The sequence below is a fragment of the Solea solea genome, chromosome 12 (assembly GCF_958295425.1).
Source record: "Solea solea chromosome 12, fSolSol10.1, whole genome shotgun sequence".
Taxonomy (NCBI): domain Eukaryota; kingdom Metazoa; phylum Chordata; class Actinopteri; order Pleuronectiformes; family Soleidae; genus Solea; species Solea solea.
The window spans coordinates 21,040,503-21,056,823 of record NC_081145.1 but is presented as its reverse complement, the minus strand read 5'-3'; the positions used below and the strand labels follow the sequence as shown (position 1 = coordinate 21,056,823).

The 16,321-nt window shown below is 41.4% G+C and overlaps 1 protein-coding gene across 4 annotated transcripts in view; it reads left to right on the top strand.

Moving 5' to 3' along the window:
- akap13 (A-kinase anchoring protein 13) overlaps positions 1 to 15,886 on the top strand; it is a 49,831-nt gene extending 33,945 nt beyond the window's left edge. For 2 of the 4 annotated variants that reach the window (XM_058644677.1, XM_058644674.1), the window contains 24 exons: positions 699 to 756; positions 1,180 to 1,354; positions 2,060 to 2,196; positions 2,317 to 2,463; positions 2,637 to 2,746; positions 3,239 to 3,382; positions 3,717 to 3,842; positions 3,954 to 4,071; positions 5,314 to 5,434; positions 6,479 to 6,609; positions 6,723 to 6,799; positions 6,889 to 6,955; positions 7,651 to 7,765; positions 8,071 to 8,153; positions 8,230 to 8,421; positions 8,522 to 8,677; positions 9,678 to 9,748; positions 11,027 to 11,071; positions 11,535 to 11,585; positions 11,678 to 11,872; positions 11,983 to 12,264; positions 12,740 to 12,859; positions 12,985 to 13,210; positions 13,465 to 15,886. In XM_058644677.1, coding sequence (XP_058500660.1) covers positions 699 to 756; positions 1,180 to 1,354; positions 2,060 to 2,196; positions 2,317 to 2,463; positions 2,637 to 2,746; positions 3,239 to 3,382; positions 3,717 to 3,842; positions 3,954 to 4,071; positions 5,314 to 5,434; positions 6,479 to 6,609; positions 6,723 to 6,799; positions 6,889 to 6,955; positions 7,651 to 7,765; positions 8,071 to 8,153; positions 8,230 to 8,421; positions 8,522 to 8,677; positions 9,678 to 9,748; positions 11,027 to 11,071; positions 11,535 to 11,585; positions 11,678 to 11,872; positions 11,983 to 12,264; positions 12,740 to 12,859; positions 12,985 to 13,210; positions 13,465 to 13,523 — 3,006 coding nt within the window. In that variant the 3' untranslated portion in view covers positions 13,524 to 15,886. The remainder of the gene's footprint in view (positions 1 to 698; positions 757 to 1,179; positions 1,355 to 2,059; positions 2,197 to 2,316; positions 2,464 to 2,636; positions 2,747 to 3,238; positions 3,383 to 3,716; positions 3,843 to 3,953; positions 4,072 to 5,313; positions 5,435 to 6,478; positions 6,610 to 6,722; positions 6,800 to 6,888; positions 6,956 to 7,650; positions 7,766 to 8,070; positions 8,154 to 8,229; positions 8,422 to 8,521; positions 8,678 to 9,677; positions 9,749 to 11,026; positions 11,072 to 11,534; positions 11,586 to 11,677; positions 11,873 to 11,982; positions 12,265 to 12,739; positions 12,860 to 12,984; positions 13,211 to 13,464) is intronic. The other 2 variants (XM_058644675.1, XM_058644676.1) reach the window with 2 other exon arrangements.
- The last annotated feature ends 435 nt before the right edge of the window (positions 15,887 to 16,321 follow it).

Sequence of the window (16,321 nt, the reverse complement as noted above, 5' to 3'; positions counted from 1 at the left end):
GGACAAAACAAGATGTTTGAGAACATCAGTATTTCATGTGGGGAACACAGATCAACATTTTACAATAATAATAGACATATTAATCAGTTATGAAAAAAACTGTTAATACAGCCTTGGTGAAGGTTTTTTGAAGTGTGGCTCTATGGGGTACTGACATCAAATCACTGAAAACTTTGACAAAAGGAAAACAGATTTAATGTCTTAACTCAAGAGTTGCCTAATGAAATCTACTCTATTCAAGTCTTCAATATCTTTTAGAATATGTATGATGCTTTATCATGCTATTAGACAGCCTTTTCTGCTGATACTGTGCACAATAACCCATATAAAAAATCAAAGTACTTTTACATCAGGGCACACATCAGTGTTTCTGATGTATTATCTCCTGTGAGTTCAAATGTATTTGAATTCCTTTGGTTGGATTTACCCAAGTGACACGAACATACCAAATGAGGCAGCAGTAGACCATCCACTCATGTGTTCCATGTGTTGTGTCTTTGCTGGCAGCCATGTTTCCAGTGGAAGTATGCTGGAGCTCAGTGCAGGGTAACCAGCAGGGGGTGCTAAAAGGCTCACTTAGCACTGACTATTTGTCAGTACTTCATTGAACCACACTTCAGCAGAGTTATCCCCTCTTGAGTATTTCATGTAAACATCAATGCATGGTGTGTCATGTCAACATCTGTGTTTGTCTTCAGCAGCAGCCGCAGGTGCCAGATGTTTCTCCTGGGTCAGCTGGTAACGTGAGGAATAAATGTAAGAACACAGAAAACAGTAAGGAACCAAGTACAGTAGGTGTTGCACTGACTGAGGCCTGCAACACCTCTGATTGCAGAAGGACCATAAAGCTATTTGGAATCTGGTCTATGTTTGGCACATGTCATGAGTGAACCTGGCCATAAAACACATCTGTTGTATAAAATGTAAAAAAAAAATTAACTGTAGATATGATTAGTGTTTGATCAATGACAAAAATGTGATATTAGACTTGCACATAACATGGTAGCCTAGTGGTAGAGCGAGTGTCTTTCATCTTGAAGTTTGTGTGTTCGATTCCTGTTTATATTACTCCAGGATTGAGAACTTTATAAGTTTGATCTGACAAAGACCTGTATGCCTCAACTAAGCAATTCTCCCAGTAGAGGACGTCCTTCATTTGACTCTGATCTTTCCGTTTAGCTACGTCTTCAGCATCCTCAATATCGTCCTCATCCTCCTCCTCGTCACGTGAACGCTGGTCCACGGCAACCTCCCCGGATGACCAGATTGCTCTGATGTTTCCACGAAGACACCCCAGCATCTTCAACCCACACAGTAACCTGTCCAAGAGCATTTCAACCAGCAACATCGCAGGGTAAGTAAGCCCCCCCCCCACACACACACACATAAACAGGTTTGCACAGCCTTCTTCTTGACTTTCATTCATTTGAAAACCCTAAACCAAGCATTATCCCTAACCTTAACCATATTCAGTAAACCTAACCCTAATCTTAATTAAAATCTTAGCCCTAAACTTAACCAGTTCCTCAGAAATGAGGTTCTGCCTCATAAAGTCCAGGTTTTTGGACCCCATAAGGACTACTGGTCCTGACATATCCAATGTCTATGCCAGAAAAGGTCATAAAAGGCAAACAAATACAAGTACACACAGACACTATGGTAGAGCATATATGGGTAAGATGAACCACAGATTGCCCAATTAATTGACTGTACTATGTGAAGTGTTAGATTATATGCAGTACTATACTGTAATGCTCAAGCATGACTTGAATAAACCTGTCGTAATGGACCTTTTCACAGATAGAACAAACACAGCTTTCACCAATAACATACATTTATTTATAAATGATTTTAAGCATTAATTTTTTTTTCTGAAAGCTGCATTCATGTTTCCCGCATTTTCTTGATCCCGTGTCCTGTTAAAGCGATTGAGAAATCATTATACCGTTTGGTCATTATAGCATTGCTAAAAGAGACAGTACTGTACAGTCAACTGTAATCTAAAGGACTTTATACTATAAATGCTATAAATGTATTGTTCATGTTTTGCCTCCTGTAGGTTAGATGAAGTTCCACTGAAAGGCCTGAAATTTTTATCTCAGTCCACCGAGGCTCTACATCCAGGGAATAAAGTCAATGCATCAACTGAGTCTCTCCCTGATGAAGGTTGTCCCATCACACATGTGCACACAAACGGTAAATCAAGTTTTTAAATCAAGTGTTTTTTTTGTTTGTTTTAACCAAGTTAATCAATGAGACTCATCTAACAGCTCCCTCTCTCTCCCTCTCTCTCTCTGTATGTGTGTGTGTGTGAAGACACTGAGGTGGTAGACAATCAGCTGATGGAAGAGTTTGAGTGTGACGTAAAAGATCTGGAAGCTGATTCTTGGAGCAGCACGGTGGATAAGAAGTTCTTGAAAACGTTAAAGAAAGATGAAATCAAGAGACAGGACGTCATCTATGGTAAAATATGTTCTGTGTGACTCATTCTAGTCATGGGGACAGGTGTTGTAACACGATAGAGGCAGATGATCTGCTGTGGCGACTCCCTAAAGGGAGAAGCTGACAGAAGAAGAAGATGTAAAAGCTATTGTCGTGTTCATATATGTTGACATAAGAGTGTCTTCTCTCCACAGAGTTGTACCAGACAGAGTTCCACCATGTGAGGACACTGAAAATCATGTCTGAAGTCTACTCTAAGGGCCTTCAGAAGGAGGTTCAACTCGAGACTGAGACTCTGGAAAAGGTGAAAAGGCTAATAAATTGCACAGAAATCCTATTTCTGGCAGAATATTTATTTACTATGTGCCCACTGTTAGCTCGGTATATGATGGGCAAATGCTTTGAGGTTCCCAGTTGCTGCACAATATGTGGTTTAGGAATCCCATTGTGCATTTGGGCAAAAGTCACATTGTGGTGACATGCAGGGTAGAGTGAGGGTCAATTAGATGAAAACAGTGTTGGGTCAAAGTTCATTCACACAAAACCGACATTGTTGTACTTCCAATCCAATATGACATAATGTAGGTCATATTTAACTCTATTTCTCTGTTCCCGGAGTTTGCTATTGTTCACAGCCAACCAGCAGAGCATGACAACTTTTACATTCTCCTTCACAGTCACCCCCAGTGATTTTAGAATGATAAAGTCTTTCAGAATGGCGCAATTCAAGTCATCTGCTGGAAAGTCCTGTATCTTGATCATCATTGAATTATAATCTTTTGATTATTTTTTGTAGATTTTTCCCGTTTTGGACGACTTGCTGCACATACACACGGAGTTCCTCCTCAAACTCCTGGAGACGAAGAGAGCTTCATCGGGTCAAGGACAAAATAGGAACACGACCTTGATCTGTCACATTGGGGACATCCTGGTCAATCAGGTGATCAGAAGACGGGCAAAAAACATCAGTTGTATTTTGTAACTGTATTATTGTTATTATTACAACAGAGAGTGAATATATGAACTCCCGATCTCCATTCACTCCTTAGTTGCAATTACAGAAATTACATCCGCAATCTCTATTAACCGCCTGTGAATCAGCATGTGAATGCAGATTCTGTCAATGTGCCTCTTGTGCTCTCCACATTTAGTCTTTGACCTCCTCAAACATGAGCGTCTAATAATGGCATAAAGTTTAATATTATGTAATCGCAGGAGAGCCATTGGTCTGAATGTCTTTTTTTTCCTTGTTTGATTGTTGTTTTCACGTTTAGTTTTCAGACAGCAGTGCCAATCGTATGAAAAAAGCCTATGGAAGGTTCTGCAGTCGCCACCATGAAGCCGTTAATCTCTACAAAGACCTGCATGCTAAAGACAAACGCTTCCAGGCTTTCATTAAGGTCAGCTCTCATGCACCTCAGTGTATTGAGCTATTGTGACTGAATCTGTTAGTGGTTATCCTCCGTGTAAAGTAAAACTAAGTTCACCTTAATGTGTCTCTGTGTTTGTAGAAGACGATGAGCAGCAGCATTGTGCGGAGGCTCAGTATTCCAGAGTGCATTTTGTTGGTCACGCAGAGGATCACCAAATATCCTGTTCTGATCCAGAGGATTCTCCAGCACACTAAAGGTGAGGTCAGAAACAGGCCCTGAAAGTCTCCACTGTCCTCCGGCGAAATTGGACCACCAAAAGCTTATTTAAAGCCGACGTAGGCAGGATTTTTTGGCATTAATAATTGATAATTCCATATAACATTACAAGTTAATGCAGATCAAGCGATTGGAGAGAAGAAAACACTTCTGCCTCTCCTCTAGACTCTGTTAACAGCCCTGGAGAAATCTGGCGCATGACGGCATTTAATCGTTCTGTTACCAATCCTGTCTTCGCTGACAGGATTTGGCATGCATACTTCTTATTACCGTAACTCCTAGACTGTTTGTGATACTAGAAAAATCGAAATGGACTGGCAATCTGTCCAGGGTGTGGCCCCGCGTGACACTCATGTGGAGGATAAAGCGGTAGAAGACGGATGGATGGGTACCGGAAAGCAGAGAAATCGAGCTTTGCGCGCACATGTGTCATTTCGGTAGCTCTCAGGACTTCCACAGAACGACCGTCCAATCACAGTCAAGATTCACCAGCTTCTCTGTACTGTAATCCCTAAACGGTTGAATAACTGCCAGATATCGAAAGTGATCTTGGAAAAAGGGGAAGAAGCACTCACTCACTGAAACCTTTCTGACAATTCTACAGCCATAAAATCAATATAAATCCAGGCGGCCTAATTATCTTGATGGTCATAAGAGGTTTAAGTGAGAACGGATGCTCCTATTGGTTGTGCTGCTATTATAAAATCGTTAACACCTGCGTATGGTCAATAAATCAATCTGAAAGGAAAAAAAAAGGGTCAGATAATGAATGAGAGAAAATACACAATACAAAAGAATTATTTAATTTTAATGACCTCGAAATGAAGTCCACTATATTTACACGATCCTGTAAAACTACAGCTTGAAATGTTGAATGTTGCTGTGCTAACGCTCTGCTTAATAATTGAGTGTATAATCCATCCATCCCTCTTCTACCACTTTATCCACATACAGAGGCAAACAACCATCCACTCTCACTCTCACACTACTATGGTCAATTTAAAGTTTTCAAATTGCCTAAGCCCCATATTGCATGTTTGTGGAGTGTGGAAGGAAACCAGAGAACCCAGAGAAACCCCCCCCCCCCACACACACACAGGGGAGAACATGCAGAAAGACCCTTGTTCCGATTGGGGTGCGAACTTTGTCTTCTTGCTGCTAAGGCAAGAGTTGAGTGTATAATGTTGATGTTTTTAAATGTGGAAACTTTGTGCTCTTACAGACTCGCATGCAGATCACAGCGACGTGTGTGAATCCCTGCGCTGTGTAAAGGAGCTTATCTCGGCTGTGGATAGTAAAGTGAACGAACACGATAAGAAGCGCAGACTGAGAGAGGTCCACAGGTACATACGTCTGTACACTGCGTCTTACAGTGAATTAACAATGAACCCATCACTTGTACTTTTTCAATCCACACACAATATGCCATAAAGACAAACCAAAAACATTCTAAGATTCCCTGTAAGTAAATTCCCTGTAATTCCTAACCCTTCAACAAGGTCAGCCAGTTACCAAAGGAGTCATGATCTAAAACCAATATTGTTAGTCTTTGAATAATGTAGTTATTCTAATATAATATAAGAGTTACAGTTAGTTAGTTGGTTTATTTCAGGTATACACAAATACATGCAGACCCATTTCTGTTAATGCATATTAAACACACATTCTTATAAATGGAATATTTTTAAGTATTTTTGTCACCTGTCAGCGCAGGTTAGGGTAAAAAAAGAGAAATACATTTATCTCCAGACAAAATGTTGCACTGTCTTTGTATATTTATTAATAGTCAAGGTTTTAAATGTTGTTTTAAGTTTGAAAAGTGAATTAGTTCCTCTGCAGATGTTTCACAGATCCACACCCTTATAAAAAAAAAAAACAACATTTCATTTCCTCTGAGTTTATATTGACTCTGGTTGTGAACAGGTTCTGTAGAATGTCATTTATTATTTTAAACATGAATTTGAAAGTGCACAGGTCCACTAAGTTGTAAAATTGTAATGTCTGTGGTTTCAGGGAAAACGCATTACTTGTTTCATCATAAATAGAATAGGTGATAATTCTTATAGCCCAATATTCAGCTCTTGTGCTGAAACACACAGTAGCGGACATGGTATTTGAGTTGGTGGTTAGTCAGAGCTGCTATTCTTGAATATTGTGGTGTGTTGTGTAGAATTTCTCCTCAGTGTCATGAATGTAACACATTTTTCGGCAGTTGATATCACACATTCATGTAGCTTCTACAGGACAGGAGACTATAGCGTTGTTTACACTCTCAAAGCTTCTGGCGAGTCGACCTTAGTTTCTCTAAGCAGAAAAGAAAGGGAATTTTTGCGTCTGGAACTCTTCCCCGTGCCTTAATGTGATCCTGAGTTGTCTGTGATTTCCAGTCGCACTGACAGTAAGTCCATCATGAGGATGAAGAGTGGTCAGATGTTTGCTAAAGAGGACCTGATCAGAGGGAGGAAGCTGCTGCATGACGGAGCCGTGCAGCTGAAAAACTCCGCTGGACGACTCAAAGGTCCATAGTCATTCTGGTCTTAACACAAACAGTTGTTGCTTTGGTTTGCAATGAAAACCAACAGGTGTGTTTTATTATCTATTTTTATTCATCTTGGTCTCTCTGTGTTGCAGATGTCCAGGCGATGCTCCTCTCTGATGTGTTAGTCTTTCTTCAGGAGAAGGACCAGAAATATGTCTTTGCTTCTTTGGTCAGTGGTACAGTGTATTGCAGTGTCATAGAAATAAACATTGTATGCTGAGTCTGTCCTCACACCGACATGAACCTCTCTCTCCCCAGGACCAGCGCTCTACAGTCATCTCTTTACAGAACCTGATTGTTAGAGAAGTGGCTAATGAAGAGCGAGGTCAGTTTTGGTTTCATTCTTTTTCGTGCACAGCATGATGTCAGTGCATAGAATTGAATACAACAGCAGTCCCGTTTCTGATTCATTAAATCCACATGAGAAAATTAAGAACCATTGTGTATTTACTGTCTTGGATTGAGCCTTTTATATTACACAGGGAGCGTGTCCTCTTCCATGTTGTACCGCAACATGTTGTATCCTAAAATGGAGAAATCAAACACTGGCTCTAGGGAAGGCTTTTCATGTGTTATGCTACTTGAAGGCCACGGTTATTTCTCAAATTCACTAACACTAGTACAGAACCCGTTCAATATGTGCCTGTTTTTACTGTATTTTTGTGTGACATTATTCACCTAATCTCACGTGAGATTAGGTGAATAATGTCAAAGATGGGCTGCATGAGTGGCTTTTAAAATGTCTTTGATGTCTGCTTCTTTCGTCAAACTTGGCACTGCACTTACTCGTGCCCGTAGCAAGACACCTGTCAAGTTTGAAATCAATCGGACCATCGGTTCGAGCGATATGCGAATACAGACAGACGGACGTTCCTGCAATTTATAGATAGTCCTCTCCACCGGTTCGTTAAATTTGAAGGAGCTCTGTTATTTTTTTTAGGCTGAATTTTCACACTGACTGGGATGAATGCAGACCGATGAGTTGATGTGAAACCTGAATTTAACGTTTGTGCCCTGCAGGTCTCTTTCTGATCACAGCCGGTACAGACAGACCAGAGATGGTGGAGGTGTTAGCCAGCAGCAAGGAGGAGCGCAACATATGGATGGCCATCATACAGGATGCCATGCACTGCATGTGAGGACCACACACACACACACACACACACACACACACACACAAGATGACTCTTTGATGATTTGATTGATTTTTATCTGTTTTTGGTTTGCCTGACCTAAAAGAAAAGGTAAATGTCTTGAGTACAGGGGAGCAAATCACAATTAAGTCTGATTATGAGTGATTCAATGATTAACAAGAGAACATACTGTATTTAATGGTCAGTAAATAACTATTTACTTTAACCCTGACATGGATTACTGGATAGAGAATGGACTTAAATGATACTTGAACATCACAGTGGGTGTTTATTTGTGTGTGGACAGGGAGAAAGACGACGACGACGGAGTTCCCAGTGAGACAGAAGAAGACAGGAAGCAGCAGGAGAACAGAGCAAAGGAGATCCGAGGTAACTGTCAACAACATTGTGTTGTCATAGGCTGTTGTGTTGGACACGTCAGGAATCCGTTTGTGTTTTATTCCAGAGCTTCTGCGAAGGAAAGATGAGCAGATCGTCTCTTTATTAGAAGAAAAGGTCCTAATTTTCAGAGATCTGAGCACCTGTAATCCTGCTCCGGAGGACACAAACCCACCAGTCCGACAGCGAATGTTATTCAGGGCCACACCTGATTATGTCACAAAGGGGGAACCAATCATAAAGGACGCCTTGACAGAATGTGAGCAGTGCTTGAGTCGTATTTTGTGCGGTTTTGGGTTTGTGGGTCTGTTGGCAATGAAAGATTAAAGCTGTATATGCTTCTGTCCTTTGGCCTCCAGTGGAAAACCTCCGTGATTTGGTCGACACTGGTGTCAGTGGAGCAGGCTGCAGTGTTCCACCTGGTCTGACAGGTGGCAGTGTGGGACCAGTCTGTCTGCCCCGAAGAGCTGAGACATTTGGAGGCTTTGACAGTCATCAGATGAACAGCAGCAAAAGTAAGACACACACACTTAATAGTACAGGATCAGGGGTTGTTTTGGTTTTAGGGTTTTAGTAATGCTTTGGAATTGCTCCATCACACAGCAGGGTAAAATAGTCTTATCCTTGCTTTTCAGTTTCTTCTGACACATTAATAACAGTGGTGATTAATCACTTAAATAACCTTTAAAGGGATAGTTCAGATTATTTTTCGAGTGATGGTTTTATGAGGTGCTTACACATTGTTAATGAATTGCACACAGCTCCCTGTGCTGAGAAGCAGCCAGGGGTCATGCAGGCCCCCCTAATAAAATCTATTTCAGCTTAAGGGTACAACTGTCAAAACTGTTCACTCCTTCACACCTGTCTGTTGTCTGTTGGAAAAAAAGAATTAAAAAATTGTGAATGACATGGGTGTTTTTGGTGTATTGCAGTGTTTGAAATCCTTCTTTTTCGCGTTTACTTAAGCCGCAAAGTCACAGTAGTATCAGAGGCAACGGTGAATCAACTTTTTTCCTTGTAAGTGGTTTAAAAAAAAAAAAGAATAGATAGAGAAAGGTCAAAGGCCAGGAATACTGCAGGATACAGGATAGGGTGTTACAACAGTGGCACTGGGCTGGATATGTAAGGATAGGAGTGCAGGATGTAAGATAAGATGCAGAGTTTGGACGATGGTTAAATGTTGACTGAGTTTTGGGTGTTTATGTCCTGTCCAGATGGAGGTAAGGTAGGAACATTTGGGGACAAGATGGTCCAAGAGCCAATGCCATCTGATTGTTAACACAGGAGCAACACACACACACACACACACACACACAAGGTTGTAATCATGCCAAAGATATTCTTAGAAACCTTTGGCAAACAGAGGCTGATCTGAACTGCATCTGTGCTCCATTTCTGTTTGTTCAAAACTTTGTCTCACTCAAGTCTGTGACACGTCACATATGTCTTCATGGAGTACCTGAACTATCCCTTTACCGCTGTTACTCCATCTTCTCCTCTCTTCTGTGTTCTCAGATGGAGAAAAGGAAGAGGCAGATGAGTCGCTGGATCTCCGCAGGACTGAGTCAGACAGTGTGTTAAAGAAGGTTTGTGTGTGTTGATGTCATTGCCTCCACAATGCTTTCACCAAGACATTTCATTCCCTTATCGAAGTGTAAAAACCCGGTCGGTCTTTACACGATTTGTTTTAAACGACTAAGCGCACATTTCACAGTTAAATAACACAGCTGACTGCGCTCTGCTCGCAGGGAGAGGCAGGCATGAGCTCAGTGAAAACACAGTGGAAGTGCAGTAAATTTAACCCATCGTTATTACACACCAGCAGTGAACCCACACAAGCTCCGGGGAGCAATGGGGGATTGGGTGCCTTGCTTAGGGGCACCCAGCCATTGACCTGTCCTGGGATTGAACCAGTGACCTTGCGGTTACAAGCCCAATTCCTTTCCTGAGAGTGAGCAGTTTACATACTTAAATTGTGAAATGATGTGGTCAACATATTAAGGTATTATAGACTGATGCAGATATGGGTTTTATAAGGTTAGCCTTTTGTCAAGTGGGTAAAATCTGTCTTCCGTCCATCCTTCTGCAATTTGTCTAGTTCTTTTAACAAGAAACATAACCTTAGAGGCCTTGTAGCACTGGCTTCCTGTAGCTGCTCGCATCCGCTTCAAGACTCTAGTGCTTGCGTTCCATGCTACAAACGGATCCGGTCCAGCCTATATCCAGGACATGATCAAAACCTACACCCCAGCCCGCCCACTTCGCTCTGCATCGGCAAACCGGCTCGCTGCCCCCTCACTGAGAGGATCGCAGAGGCATTCAAAGAACTCGAGACTGTTCACTGTCCTCGCTCCCAAATGGTGGAACGAGCTCCCCATCGACATCCGGACAGCGGAAAGCCTCCACATCTTCCGCCGCCGACTAAAAACACATTTCTTCCGACTCTACCTCGACTAAGACGATGATGACGACGACAAAAAAAAAATAAAAAAAATACATCGCACTTACGACTAGCACTTCATAGTTTGATTTACTTGAAGCTCTTACTTACTTCTAGCTCTTATTTGTACCCAAATGTTTAAATGCACTTATTGTAAGTCGCTTTGGATAAAAGCGTCGGCTAAATGACATGTAATGTAATGTAATGTAGCTCACTTGATCGGGCAGGTGCCTCATAAACTGGAGTCACAGTCCCCCTCCAGACATGTCTGCCTCTCTTTTTGCCCCCTCATGCCTACAATCTTTCCTCTTATTTAGACATAAAAATATCACAAATGCTTTTTTCTTTTTTTTTTAAATGAACTTTCAAGATTGTTAATATGCTCTGTGTGTGTGTGTGTGTGTGTGTGTGTGTGTATGTGTAGGGAGCGACTGCCAGCCTACAGATGTTGCTTAAGAGAAACAATGGGGTAAGTACGTGAGCTGCTTCTTTCAGCCCCATGATCCTCTATGTCCTAGTGTGACACAAGCTGCTCTTAGACTTTCATACATGTGCTGAAGTCTGGACAAAAAAAATAAAAAGTGCTCCAGACATTTTCGGGAACTTCTGCCAGCTCCTTTGGAGTCAAATCTCTGTGGGGCACATGGGCTTTGAATGAACTCATGTGTGAACACAGCAGCAGGAAAGGCTGTGGATAATTCATAGAAATTAAATGTGTGAGTGAGTCCTGCCTCCTGTATCTTCTGGCAGGGTATATGTACATGTCATTAGAGAATGCACAGACTTGATTCTCCGGATGTTGTCCAAAGTTCACGTGTGAAAACAGCTTTTTATTCGTCCAAAGTTAACAGTCACCCCTTGATGTGGAAATCGTTAAAACTGTCTTTCCTGAAAGCTCAGAAAGTGGCACTAAGAGTTGTTTTTTTCTCCAGCAGCTCCATGACAGTGTGACATATCTTCACAACCTACTGGTTTCACTGCAGGTACTTAAACAACGACTTTAGTTCCTCAGATATAATGTTTTTCACTTTGCTGTTGTTGCATATCAATCCAGACGTTGCTCTTTTGCCTCCAGGCTGTCGTGGTGCAGCAGGACTCTTTTGTGGAGGACCAGCGGCAGGCCCTGGAAGACCGGCTGTCCACCGTCTCCTCCAAACACTCGTCATCTTCCTCCCTCTCTTCCTTGTCCTCCTCCCGCCCCTCCTCACTCATTGAACAGGAGAAACACAGGAGTTTGGAGATACAGCGTCAGGAAGCGGCCAGCTTACAGGTTCACCCAGTCCACCTTCTTTTCTCGCCATCACTCTTGGCTGCAGAATCTTGGGAGAAAGAGTTGTATTTATACGAGTCTTGTTTATACATCTCTTTGCTTGGTTTCAGAAACAACAGGCTTCACACCAGGAAGAAAAGAGGAGGAAAGAGAAGGAATGGGAGCTAAAGGAGAAATGTCTGGCAGAGCGGGAAAAGAGACTACTGGAAGAGGAAGAGGAGACGAGAAGGAGAAACCAGGAGCTGCTGGAGGAGAGAGAGATGCTGAAGAGGAGGAAGGAGGAGTACCAGAGAGAGATGGGGTGGCTGAGGGAGGCCCAGAGAAGGCTGGAGAGGGACGAGGAAGTCCTGAGGAGAGATACAGAGAAACTGGAGGCTGTGAGAAAAGACAAGGTGAGAGTCGGAACAACTTTCCCCTCTTACAGAGTCCTCACAGATTCCAGCAGTATGATGGAGCTTTAACACAGGAATATTATATATAAATATTAGTTATTCATTATCATTATTATTATTATTATTATTAGTCCAGTTCTTTTTGATTTACTCTTCTATCATCAGCAGGAGCAGAGATACAGCTCCTCTCAGCCCCTGGTCCTCCCTCCTAGTCCCAGGTCCCCCTCTGTGATAACACCTGCTGTCTTGCTGACACAGATTTAAGTGGCTTAAATCTGCATTTCCTAGTGTCCCCCCCCGCTGACAGCCATATGTCTCAGGCTGAAAAAGTCAGCCTGTTAACTTGTTCTTGATTGTGGAGCAAAGTCAGGCCGCTGCAGATAGTGATTTGTCATTTCAGTTTAGATTTCACTAACCCTAACCCAGGTACAGGTATTTCTGGCTTCATAAACTGTGACTCAATGTCTTTTTCCAGCTGGAGATGTTTCAGAAGTTCCAGCGAACTTCCTCCACCAATTCTGAAGACTCCAAAAGGTGCCACAGCTCTGAGTCTCTGGATCTGGACTTAAAAGATGCCTCTGATGAGCCAAAGGAGGTAATAGAAATCACTGAAGACAATGGGGAGGAGGTGTATTTGTACAGCTGCAATATAGTGAGCTACTCGTGTCATGAGTTAATCCTCTGCAGTGAAACAATTCTCATTTACTGGATTATCTACAGGTGGAGCTGTCATCCTCTGCGCCGACCAAAGAACCTTTCCTCCGCATCGGATCCAAGAGGATGGGCAAAAACTTCAACCCTTTTTCCTTATCCTCCTCATCTAAGGCTCAAGGAGCAGAGAAGTCCCAGGATTCCCAGCTCTCCACCAAACTGCTGCAACTGGCCAAACCCAAAGAGAAGAAAGACAAGAAGAAGAAGGGGAAAAAGGAGGAGCAGACTCAGATGGGTATGAATTCATTAACGGGTTCTCCGGGTTCCCTCACCTGGAATATAATCTTTTGGTAGATAAGGGGGAATAATGAAGTGAATACATTTTATTTATTTTTTATTAATTGCACAATATCATACTTTCTGAATTGTTCTTTGAATTTAATTGTTTTATCATACAATGTTGTGTGTGACTGTTTCCCTGAACTACAGAAAACACAGAAAAATGAAAACAACGTTTTTCCAAACATCGCCGTCTTTGTGTCTCCTTAGAAAACAAGGTTACGATGATGTCAGATCCTCCGAATGATGAAGACATCTTCTTCTGCTGAGTACCTGGACGGCACACACAGAATGACCTTCTGGCCCTCCTGAGGAACCAGATGACTGCCAGTGCCAGAACGAGGAGGCAGAGTGCTCTCTCTGGACTCTGGCACTACCTGTCAGACTGGAATATGTCTGGAGTGGATTCCCAGGACCTCAGACTGTATGTGCATGTGACCCCAAATATACAAAAAAAACAGTGCCAAATCTCAACATACATTATCTTAAGGCACTTTACATAATAATGAATAAGCACTTGGCGACATTGGAGAGAAAAATCTCCGATCAGATTGGCACACACGTCGATCATATGTGAAGTGTCTGTAATGTCTGGAGATGATGTTGTTGACGATGATGCTGATGATGTGATGATGTGTTGCCAAGCTGGGCTAAGTTGCATGCTTGAGCCTGTACCACACCAGCAGTGCAGTTTCCCCCAATTTAATGACTCTGCTCGTGCAAGGGGGAGGTAGAGGGAGAGAATTGTGGAGGAACAAGGCATGGTATACACAGACAGTAATGTTTTTAGACACCGGACACCAAGAATTACAAAAAGCAAAAACCTCTGTTTAATTTCAGCATCCTCCTTATTAAGCCAAATATGCTATGTTTCTTTTTCTTCTGCACACACCCTGAAACTCATATTCCTCCCCTCTTATCCAGGCACAGAAATAATTTATAAGTTCTTGTTTGCACTGCATTGATTTTCTCCTCCTGTTCTCTGCAGTAAAAAAAATGATGCACACTGTCTCTGAAGAGTAATACTTCAGTCTATTGTGTCATTTCCTGCATTGATCTGCAGAGAGGAACTGACTTATCCTGAAAGTGAAAGCACAGCAGCCCGTTGCTAAACCACCACAGCTTTCTCCTCACTGCCCTTCTTCTAAATGCCATTTAGAGGAAGGGAATAATGTCTCCTCCTCCTCCTCAGTCCTCAGATTCAGAAGCAGTCAAACCAAAAGGGCGACTTTCTCACACTTGAGAAGAATGTTTCTTTGCACTTTCACATCCCTGCAGCCACTTTCTGCAACAGCAGTATAAAAAGGACTGTTATTACTTATGAACTGTGCCTTAATTTGTTTTTTCTAAAACAAGAGAGCTCTCATGATTCATTTTTTTGTTTCATGATAGGCTAGGTCATTATAAATGACAAAAAAAAAAAATAATAATTCCCTTTTCCTTTGCCATTGTTACCATTTCCCTCCCTCCTCCCTACATCACACGCTGATCAAAAACGCTTTAAGAAGGGGAGGAGCATTTGTTCACAGCTTCTCATGGGCAAATGGGACCACCGCTTTTGTGCAGTGCTGGCTCCTGTGGCCCAAAACCGTGGTAGCGGTAATTTTCTGAATGTAGAGCGATTTAACACAGACTTTAACCAAAGTATTTCACTGGCTGCAGCTTTAAGCTTCAATTTTTTTATTGTATTTTTGAAATCACTTTTAAAAGGATTTTAAACTATTAATTGGTGGGGATTTAAAGACTTTATTTTGTGCTGGGCTGGGTCCTCCTTGATGATTTCAGTTGGGAGTAAAGGGAAAGCCTTTGTGTTACGGTCGATTCTTGCAAGTGTGGGCATGTATGTGTTAGTGGAACATGGATGCAACTTGGAATTTTGGAATTTTAGGAATTTGAATTGTGGCAATCTTTGCTGTGGCAATCTCAAGTTTGGGAGCATATTAACTCGTTGACTATGGTGAATATTGAACAGCAGTTTACATACAAAACCTTGTTGTCTGTAGCCTGACCTCATCCTTTAAAAGATACATGTAGCACATGTAGGAGCATTACTTAACGGTCCCTCTTCTTTACGTTTTATTGATAAAGAAATGAATGAATGTAAAAAAAAACAGCACTTCACTGTGCAAAAAAAAGCTGACTAACTGGGATTCCAGTCAGGCTGAAATATTTTAGTCTAACTGGCTATTTTTTTTTTCCTTTTATGTATATGCAAAAGATGAATTGTGGGAGTGGTCACGAAAAGACAACAAGCACCACAAACATTGAGGAGAAATAAACTCAATATTTGATGATCATTGTGTTGAATGGTTAAAATGAGAAGTAAAACCCACAGTTTTCGGTTTACTGAGTGTGCACTAGAGTTTTATTAAAATTGTTCACAAGGGATTTTCAAAAGCCACATTAACCCTTTACAGTTTTTGCACTGTATGTCAAAGATGTATTATGTATTTGTACTTAAAACACAAGGTACAAATTTAAATTTCACGTTTAATGTTAAACAAAGGGCAAATCAACTCTTGTAAATATTTTTGTGTAAAAAATATGACCTTTCAAAAGTATTGATGACTGGATTTTATTGTGGATGTTTGTTGTTTTTCCTTTTTAAATAAAACTTTATTTATCTGTCCTCTTCCTGTTTTGGAATGTACAGTAATGTTCTCTCTTAAATAAATAAGTACGGAGTTTATCAAGTGTGAATGAATTGTGAATAAGGATTGAAAATGATCTGATTAGAAGACTCCTCGTGTCCTGAAGTGGTCTTGAGCAGCAGCAAATGCTGTCATGAATTAAAAGTTATTTCCTGTTTGTTTTTTACATGGAGGCATTGTGCATATACTGCACTATTATTGTAAAATTAACATGAATGCTTTTAAAAGGTGGCTTGTGACTTCATGAATTAGGATCATTCTGGGTCCCAAAACTGCTCCATGATATTGCTCATCATTTAAACGTGAAAGTGTTTGTTTTGATATATAGTTCCCAAAAATTCTTCATGATATAAAATGTATATGTAAATAACAAAAACACCAAAGTGCAGTAGAAAAAAACAATGTAAAATTGTAAG